The sequence below is a fragment of the Festucalex cinctus genome, chromosome 9 (assembly GCF_051991245.1).
Source record: "Festucalex cinctus isolate MCC-2025b chromosome 9, RoL_Fcin_1.0, whole genome shotgun sequence".
In the NCBI taxonomy this organism is placed as follows: Eukaryota; Metazoa; Chordata; class Actinopteri; order Syngnathiformes; family Syngnathidae; genus Festucalex; species Festucalex cinctus.
The window spans coordinates 13332477-13360476 of record NC_135419.1 but is presented as its reverse complement, the minus strand read 5'-3'; the positions used below and the strand labels follow the sequence as shown (position 1 = coordinate 13360476).

Below are 28000 nucleotides of genomic sequence, written 5' to 3'. Positions count from 1 at the left end.
CACAATGCTTCTCGGCCTGCCCTGAGGCCGAAAAATAGGGTCACCTTAACCCAAGCAGGTGCTCAGTTTACCAGTCAAATTTACATCACAATGAGTCCATCTCGGACTTACAACAAGTCCCTTCGGACGAGACCCGCCTCGGGTCTTAAAACAATAATACTGTGGCTCACCTCAGAGCAGAAGCCTAACTAGGCTTTTTCAACAAAAATAATCCGTCCTGGATTTGCAGCCCACCTAGAGCAGAAACCTAACCTCTTAGGTTTTTACAACAACAAGGATCCGTCCTGGATCTGCAGCTCACCTAGAGCAGAAGCCTAACCATTAGGCTTTTACAACGAAAATTATCCTTCCTGGATCACCCCTTCCTGGGGCAGCTCACCTTGAGCAAAGAACACTTTCTACTTAATACTTTGGCCGTTTTTCACACAATCAAGACAAACAAACATACAACATGCACGTGGTCAGGTTGACTTGGACTCCTACAATTTGCAATTTACTTTTGACTAAATTCGAAATAGACCTGGGCATATGTCAGACAGCTAGACACGCCGTGATCAGGCAGTTAGTTTCCAGACTTCAATAATTGAGCAGAATAAAAGGTCTGCTTACCTTAATTTTTGTAGGCCTTGTCTGGAAGTAACGCACCGATTTGGCGTGACACGCTGTCCGTTTTTCCCCAGAACTTTGTCCAAATCCGGTTGTCACAAGGCACCAAAATGTCGGGTCTCGGGTCAGGTCTGGAGCCGGAAGGCTGGCCGCAGCGTCACCTGTCTCAGCACCTGCTGGCAGGCTGGTGCTCCAGGTCTCCTTTTGCGTTGTGTGTTGAAATCAAATGCGAGTCGGGAAAAAGAATAGGCGGGAGTCCAAAGTCAAGCTGAACAAAAAGTGGCTTTATTGGCAAAAGCACAATGAGACCATTCAATTTGCGCAAATGGAAAAAATCTGATCATCTCAGGAAGTGCAGCAGTTTATAAAGCTTCATCCATGGTACAACCTCTTTTCCCAATTGGCTGTCAAACTTGTCTGCCCACTTCACGCTTAGATCTTATTGGCACGGGAAAGCCTCGGCCAAACCTACTTATTAACGAGATGCAAATTATTGAATGCTAATGGTATCTGCTTTTGACCACTAGGGGGTAGTGCGAGCTTAGTTTTGTGACTTCTACTGGTATCCAATTGTTGTTGAGTAGCCCGCAGATCATACGTCCCCCCTCCCGTTCTTGAGGCCAGAAGTAGTAACAAGTTTTACTGGTATCAAAAGAACTTATTCGTTCATAAAAATAAGGTGACCTATCATTTACATTGAAAAGAACTTATTCGTTCATAAAATAAGGTCATCTATCATTTACATTGTATAATCTAATAATTTTGCTAAACTAACCTTTTGCAGACACCCAAAAATAGTGAGAGCCCTGTCCCAAGCCTCGTCCCCCAGCCAACAACAACGGGATCCCTGTCCCGAGTCACCTGACTGCCACTTGACCGTTTGCAAAATAATGAGATCCTTGTTCTGAGCTTCTCCTATGATTGTCCACTAGAAGTCATAAAGTAATTAAGATTCTGCTCTGACCTTTTTCACCGTCATGCTTGTTAGCTTCTTCAGGATATCTCTTGTTCGTTTTTTGGCCCTTAAGCGTGAAGGGGCAGCTCTCAACAATTGACCACAGTGAACATGTGATTTCGAAGGGGAAGTTCTTTTCAACAGTTTGACCATCGTGAACATGTGATTTTGGAGGGGAAGTTCTTTTCAACAGTTTGACCATCGTGAACATGTGATTTCTGGTATTTTCAGCTGGCACCTTAGAGTTTCAAAATTAAGTAAAATGATTAATTGGTAACAAATACATGATTCCCTTTGTGAAAAGTCAGGATACACACTGGCATTCAATTCCCTTAGGCTATTTAAACACAAGTAGCAATCATAAAGTTGTTTAGCATGAAAAGGATTTCACTTGAACATTTGGCCTAGAATAGGTCAATAGTTCAAGAGACAGCACCAAAAATCAGATCCCACAAGTCCCCGGCGGAAAGCGTCGCTCAGATACGGCCTGACAGTGTTAGAATATGATGAAAAAGGACATGCGACACTTCAGTGGCTTAGTTGTGTGTCACAAGGAGGCGATGGAAGAGAGTGGATGGGGACGGGAAGTGACCAGCTGTTACGTTGGTGAATGCACACACGTTTCTAAATCGAGTTTACAGCAGCTCCCAGCACGTCCTACTGAATGTCCACAACATGAACTTCATCGATGCGAGGAAAAAACAGATCATTAATGACAAACTCAAGTGTTGTAATAAGTTAAAGTGATTGCACCCGAGTGGGATGGAATCATGCTGGACAGGTTTTTGTTGTTAATTATCTGGAATAAACAACTTGGAAAACACATCCTTGAGATGCTTGTGCAAATATTTCAAAAAGTCTCATTAAATTTCCATCTGCTCAACTGCATTGATAATTTCAATACTAAACAGACAGTGTGCAATGACATTAGTAAGGTAAATGAGAGGGAATAAAAAAATGAGGTTTCTTGTATCACTTCATAAATTTTCTATACAGCATATTTTGTGTACTAGCTCATTTCCGCCAGGCGGTAAGGTTCAGTTAAGTCAGTGCTTAACTGACTGGGGGGGCGCGAGGCTCCATCAAGACCACTGGGAACATGCTTTTTTATTTTTTCATTTTTATTTTATTTTTTTTACTGTCCTAGAAGAAAGTGCAATTGCACCTCCACTACATTAGGGGGCAGTGGCGCTCTCATTATTGGAGTGTGCGCAGGGAGCATTCGCTCGGTGGTGTAGGGGTTTTGTTTGCACTGAGCACGTGCGCTTTGAACACAGCAAAAAAAAAAAAAAAAAAAAATAGTTTATTTATTTTTGTTTTGCAGGTTAAAGTTGTTGTTTTTTTAAATATTGTGCTTCTGAGTTAATGTTGGTGATCAGTTTGAATGCATTATTATTTATTGATTTTATGTAATTTTATTTTTCCGTATCATAGGGTTTGACATGGTCAGTCAAAAAATGTTTATAGTTTAATTAAGGATTTAATTGTATTTTTTAATTTCAGATGCACTTTAAATATTTTCTATTAAATTAATAAAGCTATTCTTTGTAAGTTGGTCCATATTTCTTTCTTTTTTTTATTCTCCCATATGTTAATAAGGATACAGTGTTATGCAGAGGTGTGCTTATAACAATTTTATAGACAAATGATACGAGCGGGGAGGGTGGGGGGCGCGACATGTTTTCTTCTTACTAGGGGCGGGGGCATGACAGAAAATAATTGAGAAGCATTGAGTTAAGTAAGCATTTGGCTATATTAAAAAGGGTCCCGAAATCCATCCATCAATCCATATTCTAGAACAGCTTATACCTGTCCCAGCTGACTTTGAGGGAAGGCGCACTAGACCGCAATCAAACTGTCTTGCGACAACCATTCACACTCAAATTCACAACTGGAACTAATAAACACCAAAGTCAGGTGAATGAACCACCACAGCGTTCGTGATTGGGTCCCTAAATCATCACTTCATGTCAAAGGAAATAATGGGATAGAAGAATGTGAATAATCAGGTTTCGCTGCATATCTTTATGGGCTAAAGCCAAATTAATAAATTCATACAAGTTACGGTACATCAATTTTATTTATTTAGCCCTTCATCACAAAAGAGTCTCAAAGGACTTCACTTGCCCACAGTTGATAAATATTCACGGCATCCCCTGATCGACAATTATTCCTCTTTTTTTATTTTACTTTACGTTTTTGTAGTTCAAAATTCCTCTCTGTTGAAAAGTTAAACACAAATACTTAAAATGTTCTACCTGTAATTCATATCCTTGTTTGAGTCTTAAGGAATTAAAAAAGAAGGTAATTTATTCATTGTGTTTTTTTTTGTTTTTTTGTTTTTTTTTTGTTTTTTTTTTTAATAATCGGCCTGTTAATACATTGTCCGATTTTTTTTCTCTCCCCAATATCGGAATTGACATTGACCTAAAAAAAAAAAATAAAGAATACATATTGATCAGGCCATAGCTTAAATGCAGGTAAACTGCTTTACTCCACTGTGAACCTCATTTAATGGTCTTTGTATTTATTGATGTTTGGATTCAATCTAGACATTTTTTAGGCTAGACGTGCAGAAGCATTTGTGATCAATTGCTGTTTGTTGATGAGCTCCCATTGACAATTTGACGACTGTTGATCAAATTATGCTAAATGGCACCAAAACATTGACGCATTTTTGGGATAAAAACGACGTTTATGTGAAGTTAAAGTCTCTTTATTTTATTGTCTAATACAAACTTTAAAATAATTAAACATTACTGTTACTTTTAAAATGCAGTGGTCAGTAAAGTAACTAACTTATGTTTAAATTAGAGCTGTCAAACGATTACATTTTTTAATCAGATTAATCACGATTAATCGCTTAATTAAAAAGGCTTTTTATCAACATTTTTTGCCCGTCAAATTTAAAATGCACCTCTTATGTGTTAATTTTTTCGGCATTTAATGTTAAGAGGACGTCTCATCCTCATCTTTTTCTAATCAGTTAATTACTTGCATAAATTAAAGTGGAAAAAAAATGACCCCAATAGTTTGACATGAACAAATGTTCTGAATGTCACACGCAAACATTTATTAAATGCTTTACTTTAATGCATGATATGTTTATTGTTCAAACACAACCTGTGCTACCTTTAACGTAGCCATCCAATGTCAAGCTAAAGGATAATTTGCAGTCAAAATTAATAGTGCGATTAATCTGCGTTAATACATGATTAATGCAATAATTTTTTGTGATTAATTAATTAGTTAACGCGTTAACTTTGACAGTACTAGTTTAAATCAAGTAATCCATAAAATAAGTTATTTTTTCAGAGTAACTATGGCCAAACTGAAGGTACATCAGTAGGAAATCACACAAACTAAAGCGTAGATTACAACAATAATGTAAACAAATCTACTCTGCTGCTTGACAGCTGGTCAAGTCGGCCATTTTTTCCTTATTTTCTAAAGCTTTATCTGGACTGACAGAGTATTATTGACAGCCAATACATGATGTGTGGCGCAGTTGGCCTGAATGCAAAAATGTCTGCAAAGGTAATCATTTGATTTGTGGCTCCTCAAAGAACAAACCTTTCACCTTGTGCCTCGACAATGAATACCGGGACACGTTTTCTTCCCTCACAAAACTGCGCAAGCACCATGAAGGGCACGGCGCCCGACTTACTGTCTTTAAACAACATATATCTGCTCCTGCCTATTGCAGTGCTGCCATTCCCATTAGGCACTTGATGCACGACCGAGCCTGAGTTTGAAAATAAGTCTCAAGAGGGCCAAAGGTTGTGGAAGTCAAGGTAAATTTAACACCGTTTTAGGGGTTTATTTGCCGCTTATGTTGGTCTGTACCTCAACAGCTTATGAAGACGTAATGACGCCCCTTTTACTCTTTGACCATTTGCGGACAACATGGACATTTAATCAGCTTGGATGCAATTCGGTCATCTTGCAGTTATGGGGTAATTTAATTCAGTTCTGATGCTTTAATACTAATTAATTTTAGCCACTCAAAAGGATGAAAGTTAATGTGATATCAAAATGGTCCATCATGAGGAAGGTGGAAAAAGAAAAAAAACACTTATGATAAATATCATTTGCAATACAACATTGCTGTGATCGTCATCATAAGACGAGAATTTATCACCCTTATTTTCTATTTCACACTAAACTTGTCAATGTTTTTAATGTTGCGGCTGATTGCCGTACAGAATTATTGACTTCATATCATAGAAAACCTGAAGGGGATAATCTGTATTTTATTTAAGTGCTTGACTTGGAACTCTAAATTGTTATTATGTGGTTTTATTTAATCACTGCAATAAATGATGAAATGATCATCGCTGCAAACATGTTTTGTTGTGACACAGAAGTAGAAAGGAAACATTTACAGCATTTTTGCACTCCTGGAGGGCTTTGGCGATGATTACCAATAAGTTCACCATACATAACTCCGCAAAATATATTTTTTTCTTAATAGTGATGTTTTTTTTTCTTGTTTAAATCTTACTGATTTACTTGAGCCTATTTATGCCATATTTCTGTTTTATTGATGCTTCTAGTCCACTCGCCCGACCGTGCCGTGACTCGAATGCTACAAATCTCCACCCTGCTGTATTATAAATAGGGATGTAACGATAAGTAAGCCGATGTAAGTTGCAATATCGTGACATCGTGATATTAAAACTGCCACAATATCGTTGTCTTCATGTTCATGATATTTAAATGCAACACATCTGTTAAAAAAAGTCAGGTTGATTTCCATTTGTGCAGTTCTAGCACCCTCTGGTGGCTATTATTTTAGTGCAGTTTAATTTTTACAAGGCATGTTTTGGCCCTTCGATGTTTAAAATCCATGTTAAGGATCAGATGAAGGGGAGTGTAAAGTAAATATGTGTAGGAACTCAAAGTGCCTGCAATAACAATATAACATAATAATAATATCATAATAATAAAACATAACAACATTTCTGTTATGTACAAAAGCACAATATTGTGCTTTTTTAAGTATGAGCTCTTTTTTTTTTTTTTACAATATTTTGACCTTTTTTAAATATCACCAACCTCCCCACAATATCGTGATAATTATCGTATCGTGACCTTCATATCGTGATAATATCGTATCGTGACATTTGGATATCGTTACATCCCTCATTATAAATTGAACATAATTTTATTATATATATGGGCACAAGCATAAAAGCTCATCACAGCTTATTCCACAGCCCACCAAAGAGTTATTTATTCTGAAAAAATGAGTCAATAAATAATATTTGTCGTCAAATGTGAATCACATGTGGAAGAACTCAAATATGGCAGAAATACAAAAGTTTTGTTTTGCAACTATAAATCTATATTTTGCCAGTGGTCAGCCACTTTTTTCTCTGTGATATACAATTTGAACAGCTGATGAACGTGTCAGATGTAACATGCAATCACTCCGCACTCACTCCTTTCCATATATGGCAATCCGCTTCTTTCTTGACAATCGCACCATGTTTTTGTGGTTCAACAAAGAATAATACAGTGCAGTTCCCAACTGACCAGTGCATCATTTTTGTACCTTTTTTTCAGCAGATAATATACAGTACGTTCTGATATATGGCAGCAAACCCCCGACTGATTTTTTTTTTACGAGGTGGACCACTTCAGTAACATTCAGCCCTGCCAGTCGGTATGCGGCGGGCCTTAAGTGCAGCTCACACTTTTTTTTTTTTTTTTTTTGGTGGGAAATTTGCTGAAGAGTGAGCTTTTATTGAAGGCTTTGACGGACTTGGTCCCTTGGAATAGATTACAGCTTAGTCACCATCCTCTGTTTTCGCTCTCTCTCTCTCTTTGTACATTCACTTTTATCATTCAGGGACAGAGTACTGTCTCAGCAAGGGTGCTAATAAGATGAAAAGTGGCATTGGATTGGATTGAGGCCGTGAAGATTTTTTTTTCCAAGTGACGTCTTCAAAGGTTAAACAACTGGTTCCATCTGACGTCCTCTTTGATTTTGTCAATTGTTCTTCATAGAATGTTAACAAGATAGGAGAGTCGGCCGTCTTTACACTCCACCCGGGCTGTAATCAAGCCTCCCCATGCAAATTAATCAGTGACCGTTTCCATTCCCCCCATAGGATATCTTGACATATCGTTAGATAAGCAAAGTCGGTGGCAAAGGCTAACTTGAAAGTGAAAGCAAGTGGCTGATGATCGCCCACTCATGCAGACCCCGCGTGACAGCCCCTTGGTTTCTCACGGAGGACGCACCAATCTAAAATCCCCCAGGACAGAAATAACAAGTCAGGAATCGTTGTGCTCACGTGTTTTGCACCGCCACGGAAATATGGAAATTCAGCAGTCCTCGCTGCGCTGCCATGCAGATGAGCGGAAGAGAAAATGACAAACCAAAAGTGGTTTAGCAAGCAGGACGGCGGCCCAGTCCTCATAGATTACATAGCGTTTTATGTCTTTTGGCTTTTTGTCCAACCGGAAATGGCACCTCAGCACTTTTGGGAATCTCAAAGGTTGAAGATTTTTCTTTTCACTGCTGTTATCTGGTAGCATTAATTGTCTGTATTCACAATAATAATGTTGAGTTTTTCCAACATAATGTGGTTGCGGAATGGGGGTGTCACAGTGTGACATTTAACAGTAAACTTCTCACTAAATTGCAAATCATTACTTCAAGGCCATTGGACACTTGACAAAGCTCTACAGATGAACATAATGTACAGCATTTGGAGGGAGGAAGGATTTATGAGGCGTAAATATGTCTGATGAGCAGTGCAGCTGTTTGACCTTGGTACAAGAGAGACAAATAACAAGTTGAAGCATTTAATCTCCTTGAAGCACAAATTACACAAGTTATGCAGATGAATTCCCTGCCTGCCAATCCAGACATTCTGATACCGAAGAACTAGATTTTATCAGTGAACAGTTTGGCACACCTGTTTAGAGTAAACAAAGTACTATGCTCCGGTCAATAAACTCAACAAAGAAGAGGAATTAAGTGCTGGATGCTGATAGCATCTGAAATGAGAAATGAAAATGCCTCATGTTTCCTCATGCAGTATTTCAAATGCAATTTGTGTCCCCTGTAGGTAAAGATTATTTGCCAACCAACCGTCTATAGGTCAAGTTTGTCAAACTTCCGGCTAGTGAGTTATTGTTAAGTGTGAGTTGATTTATTTTGGAATCATATTGTATCCTGTCTTTTTCAATCCACATTGGTGTTCAAAAACTCTGTTGGTGTTCTAGTCTGTTCAAAAATGTTTAACACCTCGGCCCGTGACTTAAAGTGTGGTTTTAGTTTTTGCCCATTGTAAGATTGTGTTTAGACTTTAAATTTCAGTACCCAATAACAGAGGCATCAAAAAGTGGTAAACAACTCAGATCAGTTTCTACTTCTGCAAACTTTGGTTGTACAGTAGTTGGAAAGATTACACAAGAAAAACAACAAAGTGGAATATCATGAGAATTCTAAACAAGGTTCTATCTATCTATCTATCTATCTATCGTTAGTCTTATGCTTTGGAGAATGTTATGATGTATATGATATATGCCAAGAAAGGCTAAATTAGCTGCATGCTATTGGAACGATTTCAATGCAGAAATCAACGGATAATTTTAGTTACATTTCCATGCAGATATAATGTGTTTATTTCTGTATGCATGGTCAAGACCCAGGAAGTACTACCACTTGGGAACATGCTTGAATTAAAAAAAACAACAACTAAATATCAATGAATATATGTGGAGTAGGCCGCAAAACAACATGAATTGATGTCGATTGTATATGCATTTTGACGTAGGAAAAATGAGAAAATATGGCCCTGGATCATCCGAGCAAGCGCAAGAACAAGCTGCCAGGTATTTTCTCCTGATGTTTACAATTGAATTCAAAACAAGTCAAGTCGGCTGCTTGGCTCTATAGATGAAATATCACCATAAATGTTTACCCGAGCGAGTCCAGCCCCCCGCCAGTCAAGTTGAATTATTTTCTGAACAATTACTGTCATATATTTGATGGGGCCGCAAGTCCTTTTTTTATTTTTCCTTGTGAAAGGCCCTTTTCACGAAGACCTAGCGTGATCCGTTGGCAAAAGCGGATCATTATCTGACGCAAGCCCTTACCGCGAGTGACAGCCAGCATTCAAACGTTTGCGTTCAAGCTGACGCGCTGAATTCTTCGCGACCTCCCCGTGACTCGTCTCGATCCAGAGATGCAGATAAGGCCGCGTGTGGTAAGAACGAGCGCGTCGCCGCTCCTTCCAATGACTGTCCGCTCCTGTAGCGTCACGGCAACGCTTGGCTTCATCCTCGGTCAGCGCGTTCGAGCTCGCTCGCGCCTTCCACATTCATCATGCGACGAGGAGCACGCCTTGGGCCCGCAAAGTTGATTGGGAGGATTAGTGGCGTGCGAGAGACTTTGTCACCAGCTTTCTGGGAAATCCAATTATGGAATATCATAAGCCTTACGTGTTTCATACGCGGGTGAATCCTCCTTAAAAATGCACGCCGGCGTGCTCACCGGGTCGGTGTTTAGCAGCTGTCCCTTCTCTAGTGCTCTCGTGACAATCTCCCTGAATGTGCGAGGCGAGATGTTTTTTTTTTTTTTTTTTTAAGGATGATACAAGGCCTGGAGCACTCTTCCTCCTCTCTCCCCTGCATTGCAGCAAACGGTGAACAGCATGAGCTCCACCAAGAAGGGATTGTTATTTGCTCGCTGACATCGGCCAGCCTCGAAGGGGAAGAGATGGCCAAGGCTTCGCGTCTCTTATCTGCTTTTGCAGATAGTCCTTAATTGCGTGTGTTAAGGAGATGACATGCGGCAGACGAGGGCACGCAGCATGAAATTTCTGCATGCATCAAAGCCCCTCCAAAGTGATTTTCTCAGCAGCTACCATCAAAAAAGCCGGCGTTATCTAAAGTTTGGAAATAGCCATCATGTTTCAACAATGTTCTCGCTTCAACTTTCTGCCCTCTTGCTCCTGCATAATGAGCCTGTCACTCAAACATGGTGCGTTGAAATGCGGATTAAAAAAAAAATCAGCAATGGAAGGTTTGTTGGGCTCTTTCGGCTCTCAGTCCTGTTTGCTGTTCTCTTGTCAAATAATGTGCGACAGTAAGACCTTGAAGGTGACAATAACTGTCACAAGAGGATGGACTTGAGAGGCGCTCATCCCCCAAGTACAGCACGCCATCGCCAAGAGGCCAAGTGGAGGGTTTCAGAGGTGGAAGGCGATGGCGGGCAGGATAGTTGAATGAACTCAGTGATTGTGAAGCACGACAATACTGTTTAATATACTGTACAAACTGATACACTTGACCTTGTAACGGGTTCTTGCTTTGACATCGAGATCCGATTTTTGAAAGATTGGTTGGAAATTGTAGAACCGTTACTACGACTGCTTTTTCATTTTGTGCGGCAGTGTACTTTTTCCCTCTCTCATACGAGGGATAAGTGAACCAAAATTGGGTTTCGGTATCAGGCTGATAACTAGGGATGTAACGATAAGGGCAATATCATGACATCGTGATATTAAAACTGCCACAATATTGTCGTTAAAAAAGTCAGGTCGATTTCTATTTGTGCAGTTCTAGCACCCCCTAGTGGCTAGTTTATTAGTGCAATTTCATTTTGATTAGGGATGTTTTGGCCTTCTATATTTAAAATCTATGCTAATTGTCAGATGAAGGGGAACCTAATTTGCTTATGAAGAGATCAAAGTGTGCGTCAATATTGTTATTAGAGATTGTAGGTGGTTTATATGCATTGCTGTTATGTAAAAATGCACAATATTGTGCTTTTTTTTAGTTTGAGCTTCTTTTTTTTTTTTTTTTTACAATATTGTGACCTTTTTTTAAATATTGCCAACCCCCCACAATATTGTGATAATTATCGTATCGTGTCCTTCATATCGTGATATCGTATTGTGATGTCTGGATATTGTTACATCCCTACTGATAACCTATTTCAAGGTATCCGTACTCACGACGGCGGCCGATACCAGTATCCCCCCGTTGGGCCATTTTACAATCAGGAACTAGAAATTAGAAGAATATAAAAATTCCCATTAATTTCATGCAATTTTAAGGAAAAATATGCTATATTCCAATATATCATAAGTAGCACAAGTAATTGACTCACAAACATGTCGCACCACCACAGTTTGTTTGCCTTAATATCTCTGAAAAGTAAAGTGAAAATGTTAAACTACTTATATATATTGACATAGCTAACCAAAGACACTCTAAATCTCATATAATCTTATGAGGTTTCAATTATTGCCTAAGCGTGAACATGTGAAGAACTACAGAATTGGTGTGATAATGGGAGAATGACCACCCTCAATTCTTTGCGTGGTGTTGACATCACAAGCAGCCTTTTACTGTATTGGAGAGATGCTGACTAATTACAGTTTCTGGGAAGTTGCCACCGTGAATGTGACATTTTGGTACGAGGCCAAGAAAACAAAGAAACAATTAACTTGCTGTTTTAGAGCAAATGAAATATGGCAAACATACACTCAAATCTGTTACTAAAATGTCATGTAAAGTTTCCTCTACATGAGGATAATACTTCATGTAAATATGCGTGATGCACCATATTTCCACTAAATATTCAGCTTGCCATTGTACTGTTTGGAACAATAAACCTTTATCTGTTTTTTGCAATAGACGTAGGCACAGTGACGAATCATCAACTGTACATACCGGTAATAGTATGACATCATAGAAATGCAACAACACTGTAATCCATCAATGATATGGAATACAACCCAATAAACACGAGGCCACAGTGGAAAACTTCTGAATAGGATAATGTTCTCCCCATTCCATTTTAGTTGAGACTATTTTTTGAGAACCAATCAAGAGATTGGTGTAAATGTAGTCCACCCATGTATTACCTGGTTGTTCTCCTAACCCACTCACTTAGCAGCTGTGGATTTTGAGCAGATTGCGTTACTTTTACCCAAGGTTGGGTTAATTATTTTGATGTTGGATGGGTGGAAAATTGGCTATGTTCAAGTTGTGTCAGGAAGGGCATCCAGCGTAAAATTTGTGCCAAACATGCAAGTGAATTTTGGCAACCGCTGACAGGAGAAAATAACAAACATATGAATATAATTTTGAACCACAGCTATCAAATTCAAAATCTTGACCCAACGTAATGTGTATAAATAACCCAGCATTTGCTTAATCCCTTTTAGACACAGTGCTGAGTTAGCAATTTCACCCAATTTGGGTTGGAGAAGTTATTTAACTCATTTGCTCCCAATAACGTGCAAATAAGTTTTTTTTTTAATGTAAGTGTGCCAACGACGTATTTATACGTTTTTTTTTGTTGTTGTTTTTTTTTTATGGTAGAGCATACAGAAGGCTTTGATGTAGCCTCTCAACTGCAAAGAACGGTTGCAGAAATGGTAGTTATTACACAAACGGCCAGCAGGTGGAAGCAGAGCAAAGGAGATCAACCAGGGCCATCTAGAAAAAAAGCTAAATTACTTACAATTTTAAATGGATTTGTGAAAATTGATGAAACTTAGCTCTCTTCTAATGTTAATTGCTGCAAAACGGAAACAGATAGAATCATACTTTTTTTTCCTGATGAAAGAAGAGACTTTAACCTTTATTTTGGTAGGTTCCATGATTTTATAGCAATTGAACACAATATTCTGTGGGACTTGCAAAATCAGCCAAAATCCAGTAAAACACCCGGGAGCGAACGGGATTCCTTCTGTGAAAACGGCTGGGAGTGAATGAGTTAATAACTTAGTCAATTATCATTTTGTATTTGAATGCTTTTTAAAATCATATCAACAAAGTAATTGTTTTCAACTTTATTTTCGCACCCATGTGGTGAACCGGAAATGTGCAAGGTTGCACTTGCCTGATGTGTAATTAGTTGGCAGTGTGCACATTATTATGCTCATAACAGCCTTTTGGTAGCATTTGCACATTTTATGAGCACAATGTCGTCTTTCAAGAAAATATTATTGTCACATCCATAGTGATAAACACCCATTTTCAACAACTCTTTTCAAGTCTTTAATTGCGATTGCCCTGGAAGCATGAGAGAAACAGGGGAGTTCTGTTATCGAGCGGGTTCACTGAGAGTTAATTCTGAAAATATGAATATGCATAAAACATACATATAGGGGGAAAAAAAACATGCGGAGACCGACGTGAGAAGCTGATGCGGCAGGACGAGTGACATCTTCTCTTTAATGTTTCACGGCGGCTTCGCCATTCGAGTTAACACTTTGAAGCGCGCTGCACATCTCGGCGGCGAGAGCTGATGCAACCCCCCAAGGGCACTTAGCAGCTATCTGCTCCTGACAGCATTCCCTCTTCAGGGCAGGTCCCAAAGTTGGAATAAGAGGAGCGGGTGTGTGGACAAGTAGAAAAGCTATAAAGTGGCGTACAATGGGGGCTATAATGTGCCGTTTATGAAAAAGAAAATAGCTAAAAAGATACAATCATCTCTGACATTTAGTGTCCTTTGCCCTTATCCCCTTGGCAGTGCAAAAAAAGGTTATCGTGGTCTAGATACAGTATAAGAATGATTTGAATTAGCCCAAAGTGCCCGCAGGAAAGCGCATATCCATCTGAGCTAGCATTCCAGCAGGCCAGTCATCTCAAGTGATGCATCAGAAATGTAACATCCCTGTAGCATTACTGTGTGTCCTGATTATGGAAGGGAATGAGGGCGGCACAACTGTGTGTGTTTGACCAGTGAACTGGAGATGGGATGCTTGGTTCCCTGCAGCAGCCAAGGGGGGAGGAAGACGAGGAAGAGCGGTTCGCAACACAAGACGAGAGGAAATGAGATGAAGGGGAAGTCAACTCGGAATTTTCTTTACAATCATATGTTGTATGCGCCTCAACCAATCTGAATTCTGGTGAATATTTAGTTTGTCGAATATGAATTAAGCAGCTGTTTTTATCCATCACAGGGGGAGGCCATTTTGCCACTTGCTGTCAACTGAAATGTTGTTCAGGTTTTACGCTGCATTCGAGGAAAGTGGGAAGTCGGACTTTTCCGTCTTCAAACCTGGAACTGTGTACGGGAACGCCCCCTTGAACTTGGAAATCCCACTTGCAAATTCGTTTTTTTTTTTTTTTTTTTTTTTTTTTTGGGGGGGGGGTATTTGGAAGTATCCCGACTTCACCGACCGATTACAATGTGACGTCATTCTACAATGGCGACCCGTCGGTATGGTAAAACACAATTTAAGGAATAAGATGGAAACAATAAATGAAGCAAAATTGAGAGAAGGCAAATTTGCTGGAGGTCAAAATGTGTTTTGAGGACCCCCCCCCCCCACAAAAAAATATATATATCTCACTATCCGCCATTTTGGTTGTTTACTTTCGCCTGCCACGAATGCTTTCAGGTCGGAACTGCGAAAAGTCTGACTTCCGACCTTCCTCGAATGCAGCATTAGATCACGACCAATCCCAGCTCACATATTTTCTGAGTTCGGCCATGTGATGTTCGCAAGCTGAGCTGTGATTGGTCGTCACCTGAGCCCTGACCTGTGATATCATTGCAAGTGGCAAAATGGCCGCCCCTGAGATGGATTAAATACAGGTGGATTTTGCTGCTTAATTCATATTCCACAACTACAATATTAATCAGAATACTGTGTTGCAACTAGTGGGGATACATGGAGCAGATTATTGTCAAGAAAATGTCTGCCTTGACTTCCCTTTTAAAGGAATGGGCAAGACGATGACTTATCTTTGTGTTGTTCGATAATTCCGTCCCCCTGACGTCATTCACGCACATGCTTGTCTGAGTAATTTGCTACTATTGAAATTCAAGGTGACACTCGAGGAATCATCGGATTAGACTAAACAGTCTGTGATTTCTTCCGAGCTGCGGGGACAGCTTCACCCTTTGTGTTTTCCCTCAACGGGCAACCCTTATTCATTTTTATTTAATCACCATGAGGGATGAGCTTCATGCAAGAGCAGCCACTCTCTCTCCTGTGAGAGTGCACGCTGCATTTTTTCTTTTTCAGGAGTCCAGTACCAGTCTGCTTCGCTGATGCAGTAGACTGATATTATGGAGGGAGACTAAGTGAGAAGGGATGTGGGAGAGGCACTCAGGTGGAGAACGAGAGAGAAAGTGGCACACTTGAAGAGATGGTTTGCTGCAGGGCAGGAGCAGATGGCTGAGGCAAAAGACGGGCAACAAAAGGAGAGGTCAGGATAAAGGTGAGGAGAAAGCGGCAATGGAAAGTTCAGGACTTTGTGGAGACAAACACATAAATACGGTTTTACGCCCCCCTTGGCTGCAGCCGGCCCGGAATTTCCATATGTAAGAACTAATGCTCAACTCACTCCATTAACTTGAGGCTTACTCCAGTTATTTAGCAGCAAGTGGTGCTTCAGTGAACTTTTCATTTTACAGCAAACTTCAAATCCCTCCCTGGTGGGCAAATATGTAACGGCTTATTGCCTTGTTGCATATTTTTCTCATTATTAATAAAGGAAATCAGTAGTAAGCTCGGCTTCCCCACTAAGAAATAGAAACACTCTATACGGCGAGTAATAGTGTGAAGAAAAATGTCGCTGCTTGTTTCAGATTTAAAAATCACATCGTGATCAATTAAAAACACTGGAGCTATGAAGAGTGGTTCGAAATTGTGAGGAAGGCTGACTGATCATTTGTCAGAATAAAAAGTAATTTTGGCTGCAAGGATCAATAGCTGCAACATTCTTGTGACCAATCAGCATAGATTTTTTTACATTCAATTTGATTTCGACATCACACCAAACATATTTTTTACTCTACCAAGGACAAGTAAATTACTTGTCACTCAAGTCTTAAAATTGCTGAGTTAAATGTAGCCCAAATTGGGTGAGAAAAAGAAAAGAATTGAGTCATTGCTGGTTATTTATACCCACACATTGAGTTGACCTAGCATGTTGGACCAATATTTTGATCAAAGAAGGGTTAAAAAAATAAATTAAAAAAATAAAAATAAATAAAAATTAAGTTAAGTTAAGTTTTATATATCAAGTCCAGGCTCCGGCCTTCCTGGGTGGAGTTTGCATGTTCTCCCCGTGCCTGCGTGGGTCTTCTCCGGGTACTCCGGTCTCTTCCCACATTCCAAAGACATACATGGCAGGTTAATTGGCCGCTCCGAATTGTCCCTGTGTGCGTGTGATTGGTTGTTCGTCTCTCTGTGCCCTGCGATTGGCTGGCAACCGGTTCAGGGTGTACCACGCCTACTGCCTGAAGCCAGCTGAGATAGGCTCCAGCATCCCCGCAACCATGGTGAAGAAAAGTTGTTAAGAAAATGGATGGATGGATGAGTTTTATACAGTTGTAAACATAAAAGTGGAAACAAATGTTAAACTGATAGAAATATGGCTGCATCTTTGAGCCATTTATACAGTAATCTCATAATAATTAATCAAATGGAGTTAAAATTAAAAATGTACTGTACTGTTAAAAAAAACAAGTGCGCTATTGATTTGCGTTGAAGTTATTTTTCTGCCACTAGATGGCATAATTGCATTTGTTGGACGTTGGTGACAGCTCAATGCATTTTCTTTAACAAGAAGTAACTTGTGAAATTCTTCACATTTTTTAAATTGTAAAATACAAATTGACCCCAGTCTCCACAAATATATGCATTGTTATTGAATTTATTACTGCTAAATTTTGACGTGGACGTGTCTGCTGCGATGCGACTATAATTCCTCCAGTACAGGCTTTCCAAGTAAGGGACGGTCATTAATTGCGCGTTAAAAAAAAATGAGTGGCATTAAAGGAACTTTAAATTAACTCAAAATTATCGCACTAATTTTGACACCCCTAATTTATTCGTAATGTTTTTTTTATATTTCTCATTGCTGTAATGTACAAAAATGTCCTTTTTTTTCTTTTTTAGTATGAACTCTTTTTACAATATTGTGACCTTTGATATCATCAACCTCCCCACAATATCGTGCTAATTATCGTATCATGACCTTCACATCATGATGATAACATTGTATCGTGATGTTAAGATATTGTTTCATCCCTACTTAGATGGGCGTGACAATCAGTGCTACTTTAACAAGTGCGCTTGACTTGACACAACAAGTGCTTATGTACAATCGTGTGCTTGTTCCTCACACCTGACTCTGTATTAAGAGTAATATCCGAGCCTTTGTTTGCCTCCAAAAAGGGTTTAGAGACTTGCAGCTTGTTTACAATTTACATAATGATCTCCCTGCTCTTTATGCCAAGTGTTTGGTTAGACTAGAGTAACGTAATGGTCATTTTTCCTTACTGACAAGATGGCACGTTGCTTAAGGCTTAATGATCAACAGCAAAGCTAGCCTCCCTCAAGGGCTCTCCGAAGTTACTTTTAATGCCGTCTGCAGGATGCCGACACCCGCGAAGCAACCAGCGTGTGGTGGAGCTTGTTAGTGGATAAGAGTAAGAACACAAAAGCTTTCTGCACACGCCAGCTTCATTGAAAATCAATAACACGGCTTCCATTAATTGTATGTAGTGCTACACGAACAGTGCTTGAAGTCTATTTATAGCAGCGGCGAATGCTTCTTTTGCTGTACGTCGCAAGTGATGTTTAGGTGGAGGAGGTGGAAGTACAACATTAAGAAAGCAGGTGTGCAATGGCGCCGTTGCAAATGATTAGTTTGGCAATCGATTATTCGATGAATAAACAAATTCAAACGACTAATTGGATTGAAGATTGATCAGCAGTATATCAGCTCATTAACACCTCATATTGTATTTGTTGAAAAGAGTAATTCACTGGCTTAATGTGGGGAGGCCACAATTTGCATTACCGTATTTTCCGCACTATAAGGCGCACCTAAAGGCCTTCAATTTTTTCAAAAGCTGACCATGCGCCTTATATTCCAGTGCGCCTTATATATGGATCAATATTGAGCCGCAACAGGTCTCGCTGTCAAGACGCTATCGGTGACCCTGCACAATCGTTGACGCGCAAGCGCAGAAGATCCTGCCATCTTGGATCGCTAACTACGGCAACCCCACTAGAACAAAATACCTTTTATATGCCTGCGTGATAATGCGCGTTCGTAAAAACACGATACATCATTGAAAAAAAATCTTAGATTCTTGATGCATTATAAAAAAGCGACGAGGACGGAACGCTTCTAAACATGAAACAAAACAGTGGGAAAGCTTTCCCAAAGGGACTAGGATGGAGCATGTATTTTTCCACTGCTTTGTTTACACGTCGCTTGTGTTCACATGGAAGATGACCCGGAAGTGTTTACGCCGCAGCGAAGGTGACATGGTAGGCGAAAAAAACAACTTTGCGTTCCCTTGCAAAACAAGTTTGCGTTCCCTCGCAATCTTTGTGATTTCAATTTTTGCCAAAATAATTGTGCTTATTATTTTTTCCATAATCGAGCAGCCTGAAGTTGTGGGGTTCTGGGTATGTGAGAATTTTGGTTTGTGGAATCATGACTGGCTGATCATATGTGGGGAACAATGACTTGCGCTTGGCCATTCAAAATGCCTGTGCCAATTTTGTGCGCTAGTCCAGTCCTGCCAGTACTTGGAAATCATGCGACCTTGAAGGAAGACAAAGAATTGTGCGTCCATCATTTTTCTGTACTGATGTATTTGAAGGAACCGATACATCATGACAACACTCGCTCATAGTATTGTTAGAAAAATAGGCAGTATTTTAGGATCCTTCTACTGTAAATCTGAGCAGTGCAACTGGCTGTAGCATGTGTGCCCCTGTGAAGGAAAAGCTCATTTCGCAGTCCCTTAAAACCTTGCCAGAGTGTGAGCACGCCTCTGAACATTGTTCACCAAACTATTGCTCATGGGATCAGAAACCTTTCCACTACAATCAGACTGAAAAGTGAGTACAGTGCCATATCACATACAGTATCTGTTATTGAAGATCAGCCGCACTCAAAGCCGAACCTAATAAGCAGAGGACAGCTGGACTGGGGGCAAAAAAAGATGCCACCAGCCAGACCTGGTCCCTCGGGACGGGTTCTGTGTCAGAACTGGCCCAAATTAAGAGGGAGCAGAGGAAACTGCTGGCTTCCATTCAGTGTAGAAGATAACAGCAGCTCTTTGTGACAATACTGCCGTCCATCTGTTGTTTCACTTACAGTACGCGGGTGTTGCTGGAGATGCCGCACCGCGGGTGAGGTGACTGCAAGCGGGACAGTTAGGCGGGGAAGGGAATTAGAGAGGATGAGGCAAATCCTGCCGCTGACTGGATCTCTCATTCGCCAAGTAATTGCGCTAAAGCGCTCAATATGTGAGCTCTGTCATGTTCTCCTGAGCATCAGTGTGAGACACAACGACTGCATGAAATCATTCAAAGGGGTGTTTATGTTTTGGCTGCACTTAGGGCTGAATCATTTTGACAAATATTCGTGTTTTTTTTTTTCCTCAATATTTTTATTGAGTTATTATGTGATCATTTTTTTCCAAGGTGCTCTTTCCATATGTTTATTTTTAGTGCTGTCGCTATTGAATATTTTTTGAATTGATTAATCCAGTAATTATTCATTTGATTAATTGGCTTTCTTTGAATTTTGCATTATAGTGTATTGCAGAAGCATTTTCCCCCCGATTGTTGTTTATTAAGCAGGGATTGGGGTTTATTAAGTACTTCATATTCGTATATTGATTATAAAAAGGGGGATTGATGTGCTATGTTACCGGTTCGTTGATTGTTTTCCAAAATAAAAACAGATGTTTGCAAATGTTTTATTTTGATTAAACACAGAAGATAATCAGTCTTCTTTCATCAAGGACTACATAAATCAGTGAACAATTACTGACGATATGCCAATTTAAAAAAAAAAAAAAAAAGGGTCCAAACGATTACTCGATTATTAAAGTACTTGTCGATTAATTAGGTAATCGATTAGCTGTCGATTAATCACTTAATTTTGACAGGTGTAATTTTTTTGAATAAACAATAAATTCATACAGGACTGTCACAGTAAATTAGAATATTGTGATAAAGTTCTTTATTTTCTGTAATGCAATTTTAAAAAAAAAGTCATACATTCTGGATTAATTACAAATCAATTTAAATATTGCAAGCCTTTTATTATTTTAATATTGCTGATTATGGCTTACAGCTTAAGAAAAGTCACATATCCTGTCTCAAAATATTAGAATCATTGCCATAATCATCAATATTAAAACAATAAAAGGCTTGCAATATTTCAGTTGATTTGTAATGAATCCAGAATGTATGACTTTTTTTTAAATTGCATTACAGAAAATAAAGAACTTTATCACAATATTCTAGTTTTCTGAGGCAGTCCTGTATGTACTACAATTGTAAAAAAAATAAAATAAAATAAAAATTATATTAATAATAATAATAATAATAATAATAATAATAATGTATTTATTCTATTTACATGATTTTAGTTGGGACTCTTGTCCCATGTTGTGAAGTTGGTCATAAATTTTACGTCAAATCTAATTAAAAGTATTTCATTGAACTTGCCCTAAGATGAAAAAACCTTGATTGCAATGTTGATTTGAATTCGATTAATTGTACTCCCCTAATTGAATGCAGCTAGAAAACACAACCTGCTGCAATATTTAAAATGGCTGATTCCAGTTTAGGCTGACTTATCTCAGCCAAAAAAGCCATTTTTAGTCCGAGTGTCGTTTGATGTGCACCTTGAACGGATAACTGCGGCACAATCAGGCACCGATGTTTAACACAGCCGTTTAACGTGACACGATGTAACGATCCTTCCCAAACATCCGACCATTGTAGTGAAATATTCAAAGTGTTTACAGCTGCTAGGGATGCTTCATTACCCGGTGGGAGCGCTTGAGAGTAAATTAGAGCGAGCGAGCGAGCGAGCGAGCAGTTGTTGAAAGGCTAGGAAAGCACACCTGTAGCCGGGAACATTAGCACGAGCTTTCACACGTCACGGAAACTTCTCCGCCTGTTAGTGGTGCACATTCATCATCCACCGGCGTGCATGATGAACGCGCAGACAAATGCGGTTGTGTCGCTCACATGTTCAACCCCCTGAAGGAGTTCTGGGTTAGTTACAGCGAAAACAGATCAAATGTTGCCGCGAATGCGGCACGCGAGGTCATTAACGAAACGCAATTGTGCTCTGACTCGAGGCAAAAGAAGACTTTCGTGGAAGGTTGCAGGAAGAAAAGTGTGGCAGGGGGCTGCAGGGAGTTTGTTGGAGCTGGGGGAGCGGGTTTCTTCCAATTTGACTGTCTGTGTTTTCAGTTGATATCACAGTTTAAGTGAGATCTTTTTCATTTTTTTGTGCATAACTCGGCAGATTCCAATGAATGCATGTTGCTCATTTACATACCAACGCATAACAAACAAAGCCATTAAAAAAAAAAAAGTGAATTTGAGGGTTTCTGCTTGTATGCATGTACCAATAACACAAATGGTCTTGTATATTAATTTGAAATCTGCTTAACTCATTTATTCCCAAAGACGTATAAATACGTTCTATTTTAAATATTACCACACTCCCAAAGATGTATTTATTCGTTTTGGCTTTGATGCAGCCTTTCAACTGAAGAGAATGCTTGACGTAATGTAGTTATTACAAAAACGGTCAGCAGATGGCAGCAGAGTATAAGAGATCAAAAAGCTCTTTTCCCCACTATTTTAAACAGATTTGTGAATAATGATGAAACTTAGCCATTTTCCAATGCGAATTGATGCAAAATGGAAACAGATAGATGAAAGAAGAGGCTCTAATCTTTCGTTTGGTAGATTCCATGTATTTATAGCAATAGGACACAATATTCTATGGGCCTTGCAAAATCTGTCAAAATCCAGTAAAACAGCAAAAATGTCCTGGGAGTGAATGAGTTAATGAGTATCGGTATTACTAATTTTACACTTGTTAAGGTAAGGTGAAGGTTTGTGCATCAACACACACAGCACTAGTTTAAAAATCCAAAACTAGTTGTAGCCTGTATAACAGTTACAATGAAACTGAAAATAATGCATGGACTAATAAAGTTTATCTTATATATTATAACATAACCTATAACGAGTGTCTTATAGCTTACCTTAACTCTTTTACTGCCAAATGCCAAATTTTCTCCACAACAGTGACTTTGACACTAATATTTTTTTGTTTAGTGACGCTCTGTGAATTAGGGTTGATGTGACAAAGGCTTTGATCATTCATATCATCCTTGAAATTTTCTATTTCATCAGATTTCATCTGATTCCGTCATGTTTCATTGTAATGTCATACACCGGCAACCCATTGAAAAGAGATACGATGCTGCCATCTGCTGGCCACAGTTAGTGGCTGTTTTTGATTCCACAACCCATTGACCAGGCAGCGCTGCACTTAGACTTTGCACTGTCCATTGATATATATAAAAAATATACAAATAAAAATGTAGTTGACGTCATTTAACGTTTTTTTGGCGGCATACATTGTGATTTTACTTATCGTTATTAAACGTTTTTCAAAGAGTTAAACCTCACCGAGTGGATTGAAATGAAGTGAAATGTCCTCCACAAAATTGTATTTGAACTCTGCTTTTTGATTTTTAATAGTCATTTACATAATATAAAGAGATTGCATGTTTTATGTCACGTTTACTTGAGGAATCTGCATCTATTTCCATCGAATATACTCAATATTTGTTAATTGAATCTCAGTTTTAATTAATAATTAATTTAAACTAATTTGTTGTTTTTATATTGCTGTAAATAAAAAAAAATGCTGCAATAAAAGATTCCGGCAATTGTTTTTGCTTTTGTTAAAATTGCAAGACATGTTATGCTTAGTATTTTTCACCGTGAATAATTCATGAATCTTAATGGAAAAATTCTGACATGCACAAATTATGTTTCTGTCATATTGAAGTTGGGATCCAAATTAGGATTATTTGTCTTTGGCAGAGGTCTGCACTTACTTATTTGAGTGACATACTACTTTACATTTTCTGTTGTATTACAATTTTTAAAATATGTTTGTTTCCAAAAAGTATATATTTTTTAAAGCTTAATCAGAAAATAAACAAATTTTATAATCACAAAATGATTCTACATATTTTTCGTGTAATTTATATCCTTGTTGAAACCATAAAGAAAAATCTCTTCACAAGTAATACACAATTTATATGCAAGATATTAAATAAAAAGCAGCCGAATCTAAGCAGAAAGAATAAGCCTATATTAGGAGCCCAATATGTTAATACATATTAGCCAGGATATGCCATCAAGGCTGATCAAGTGTATTGAGGGGCTGTAGGAGTCACATCAAGCTTTAATTGGCTATTAGCAGAGGTTCAAACGACCCAATCGATCGTTTGGTGCCTGAAGTGATGAGCCGCAAGTTTTTAAATGGGCATACGCTTATTTTGCTGACACAAGCCTTAACCCGCTCGCGCCCCGGCACCTCTTGACTCTCTTGCAGTTTGCTCCCAGTTCTCCCGCGGAGTGTACGCCATCTTCGGATTCTACGACAAAAAGTCCATGAACACCTTGACGTCGTTCTGCGGCGCTCTGCATACTTCCTTCGTCACACCCAGTTACCCCACCGACAACGAGGTGCAGTTCGTCATCCAGATGCGTCCCGCCCTCCGAGGGGCGGTCCTGAGTCTGATCTCGCACTACAAGTGGCAGAAGTTTGTCTACCTCTACGACACAGACCGAGGTAAGAGACAGCCGTGAAATACAGTCACAAAAAAAAAAACACGTTACATCCCCGAGAGGCACGCTGTCTTGTCACTGTGGTCGTTCCCTCAAAGATACTGCTGTTATACCCTTGACATTTGACTTTTACAGCTTGGCGACATACACTGCTTAACAAATCTATTAGACAATGTGTCATAAAAAACAAGGAGACCAGCCAGCATCTTGAAGTGATTTAACATGGACTCTTTCTTTAGATGTTTTCCCATTTTGAAGAGGAATGGGGAACTTTAAACAGAATTCAACAGCTCACTAGATTTTCTCCAAGATGTAGTTAGCGAGGCAAAATTTGTATTGACACGAACAGAAAAACTGAGAAACAACCACCAAAAGAAAGTAGAAGAAGAAGAAGAACCGCCAAAGGTACAAAAAGCTTCGCTGGGCTCACGTTGGAGGGCAAGGGAAGGTCTGGGCTACTTACGCTACAGGGGCTAACTAGCAAAGAGCTTTGGCTGGTTACTAGTGGACCAAAACATGTAACGGAGTTGCTACTAAGTCATAATCATTGCCTCCGTGGAACAGAATAAGCTACATTTCTAACAAGTATTATGGGGTATATGCCACGGAAGAGGCGGGACTTGCGACTTCCGTGATTTTGCACATGAGTTTGGTTCTGGTCCGGCTTGTGAACGCGCAACCGAGAGGCACAAAGTCGGAAGCACAAGTATTTTGACGTAGCCCACACGTCGCAAACCGAACCGGAACCAAAGCTGATGTGCCTCTTCCGTGGCATATACCCCATTCTAACAAAAGGGGAAGCCATGCTAATTGCTAAGCTAATCTCAGAGTGACACAGCTAGCGCATTGAATACCGGAAAATTAAGTACTTGGTTGATTGACTCCACTTTTCACATAAGTCTGACTGGAACCGTATTAAAGCGGAAAACAACAAACTTTGAACTTGTACATACAGGTGTCTTACTTTTTACAGAAACAGAAAATGAATGATTTGATATTCATCATTGCTGTTTATTTAAGTCACATGTGGTATAAACCTTAAATTGAGTAATGGTCTAATACACCAGACCCCAAAATGTTTTTCGCCAAGAACTGGTTTAAGACATGGCTTTAATTACTTCTCATGACATAAGTGAGCTAGCAATAGAAACCACTTTTTAAAGTAGGACTGCTGATATGGTCTTCCAATACACCTTTCTTTTTCTTGGGGATTGTACGCTTTTATTCTGTCTCATTTGTCCTCTTCACCTTGTGAAGAAGCTCTCCAAACCCATTTGTTTTGTCTATATTTTACTCACTTTTGCTAGCTTTTCTAAAGTATCACCTAACCAAGAAAAGCGTTTTGACAGGCGCTGACGTTGGCGCCGTTTTAAAAAATAAACCTTTATTCCAAATATGATTATTAATAAAATTGCTTTTGTTCATTCTGTGCAAACTGGTGCCAAAAAAGTTAAACACTGTACCTTTGTACAAGGGATTATTAGGGCAACATGAAGGCATAGATGGATAGATTATGAGAATGATGTAATTGAGAACGACGATAAAGCATGGGTGAATGGAGTAACAATATGGTACAGGACAAATAGCCCTGTGTGAGTATCATAAAATGAGTCTTGTGGGGTACATTTGGGTAAAATATTTCTACACTATTATATGGACTACTCTGACAGTGAACAGTGACAAGACACAATAAATGTTGCAGTGGCTCAGAATAGCATCCGCACACAAGGGTAAGCGGAGGATAGACCGTAATACTCTCCAAGAGCCTTGTAATGCTTGAAGTGATAACACAGCACTAATGTATACAGTAGTGCTATGTTATGTAAATCAGTACAAATAAATCAGCAGCTTGTATTAACACATCGCACTTGAAGAAATGGTGTCTCATGAGCAATAATCTTTGGGTACTTGGAACAGTTGGCTGGTTTGTGTCAGTTAATCTTCTGTTTAATCGTGTTGATAGTGGCTCGTCTGTCATGGGAAATGAGGTATGTCACATCTGCCGCTAAAATGTTTTTCCTTTCCGAAATCGCAGGCAGAGACGCCGCCTGCTTGCGGCTGCCGCGCTTTGTGCTGCATCAATGAGGGCTTTTGTGTTGTTCTCAGATTGAATTGCCTTGTTGACAATAGACTCCGGTTTAATGCAGCAGTGCCTCATGTTTAGGACGGCCTGTCAACACGCTGAAGTGTTCATTTCGGGGGGATTTCTAATGTCAAATGAGAAAAGGAGCTCATTATCTCGCAACGGAATAATGATCCCCTCCTACTGAAACTTCAGCACCTGTGCAAGAGGGAGGCACATGTTCATCCTCTGACAGACTAAGCTATTTTATGTCTTTGTCTTTGAGGGGGAGCAAAATGACTGCGCCGATAACATGGCAGCACAGTCTTCACACGTTCGCATGGATTTGAGATGTTTATTTGCTCGTTAATGGAAGGTCCTAACCAGCAGATAAGCTTCAAGCATCCTGACTTCTCTTTGGCCCTTTCTGTCTTTCACCTCATCAACCCACCGCCCCTCTTCCTCCTGCTTTGAGGCAGGATATGAAGTCTGTCTTTGGGTCTTCAAGTCTGCTTCTCAGCTGAAGGCCTTAATCCACCGCACAGCCTGCAGATAATGCGTGGTTAATTAGGGTCACTAGCTAGAACACTCGCCGGCTCTTCCCTGCGGATGCGAGCAACCCACACGTCCTTCAGCACGGTCGGCACTGCTAAGCTGCAGCCGCCGTCCCTCCATTTTGCCTCCTCTGCGTGTCTGAGGGCAGGTTCGGACGGAGAGATGGGGGACGAAAACGGAGGAGGTGGTGGAGTGAGAGTGATGGCGGACACTTAGTACAAAGAAAGTGGAGGGACCAGAGGGCATCAGAGGGAGGGGAACGCGAGACGAGGGAAACAAAACACCGATTCAGTCCGGCAATTAAGGCAACAGCAGGCGCGTGTGATTTACAGCCGGTTACCTGTGTCCAGACAATTCCCTGTGTACAGTGGAGCCCCCCGTGCCAGAGCCCATGCCAAGCCACTTTTACCTCCATCCTGACTGCAAGCGGTGTAAGACGATCCCTTATTAGTGGGAGGACATTGGCCCCAGGAGGGGATTAAAGTCGTTTATTGATGCACTCCATCCAGCTCTTTGGGGGGCTTTGACACTTGGCTCATCAAGCAGACAGATGTGTCAGAGAGCCTCTACCTCCTCTTATCACCAAGTGCAGCTCCCCTGCTAATATGGACACACACACTTCTGCCAAAACTTGGAGAAAGTGACACACAAATTATTTATTTTTGTTCCCCCCCCGTCCTCTAAATAATCAGTAATCTGGTGATTCATTTGTTTATTTGTAGGAACTTCAATTTAACGAACTAAGTCCGACTGTTCAGTTCTCGGTTATTTTAGCCACTGGTTAAACACCTAACCACCGGTTAAATTCCCGTAGTTAGCTAACCGACCGTTAAATATGTGTTGTTCAAAACATGATTAGTCACGTTGTTAGTTAACGCTACTGTCAAAGTTAACCGTGTGGTTAATATCACTGGTTAGCACCATTATATCCCATAATTCGTCATTTTGCTTAATACTGGTTTTGCGAAATAATTGATAGCCAAATGATCCCGATTTTTTTAACGGATATTCTTCACAGACATTTTGCGTGTACTTCAGATGGATATAATATTCTTTCAATATCTCTTACTAAAAAAATTGACATTGACTTCACTGTGGAACATAGTCCACAATTATTTCAATTCAATTATTGTGGCATTTTATGTCTATTTTATTTATTCATTTCTATAATAGTATATC

General features: G+C 39.6%; 1 protein-coding gene across 8 annotated transcripts in view; it reads left to right on the top strand.

Annotated features, from left to right (window-relative positions):
- gria3b (glutamate receptor, ionotropic, AMPA 3b) overlaps positions 1–28000 on the top strand; it is a 120911-nt gene that overhangs the window by 30429 nt on the left and 62482 nt on the right. For all 8 annotated transcript variants that reach the window (XR_013284928.1, XR_013284929.1, XM_077531852.1 and 5 more), the window contains exon 3: positions 23969–24208. Coding sequence is in view for 6 of the 8 variants with exons in the window: in XM_077531852.1 (XP_077387978.1) it covers positions 23969–24208 (240 nt within the window). In the remaining 2 variants the exon portion in view is untranslated. The remainder of the gene's footprint in view (positions 1–23968; positions 24209–28000) is intronic.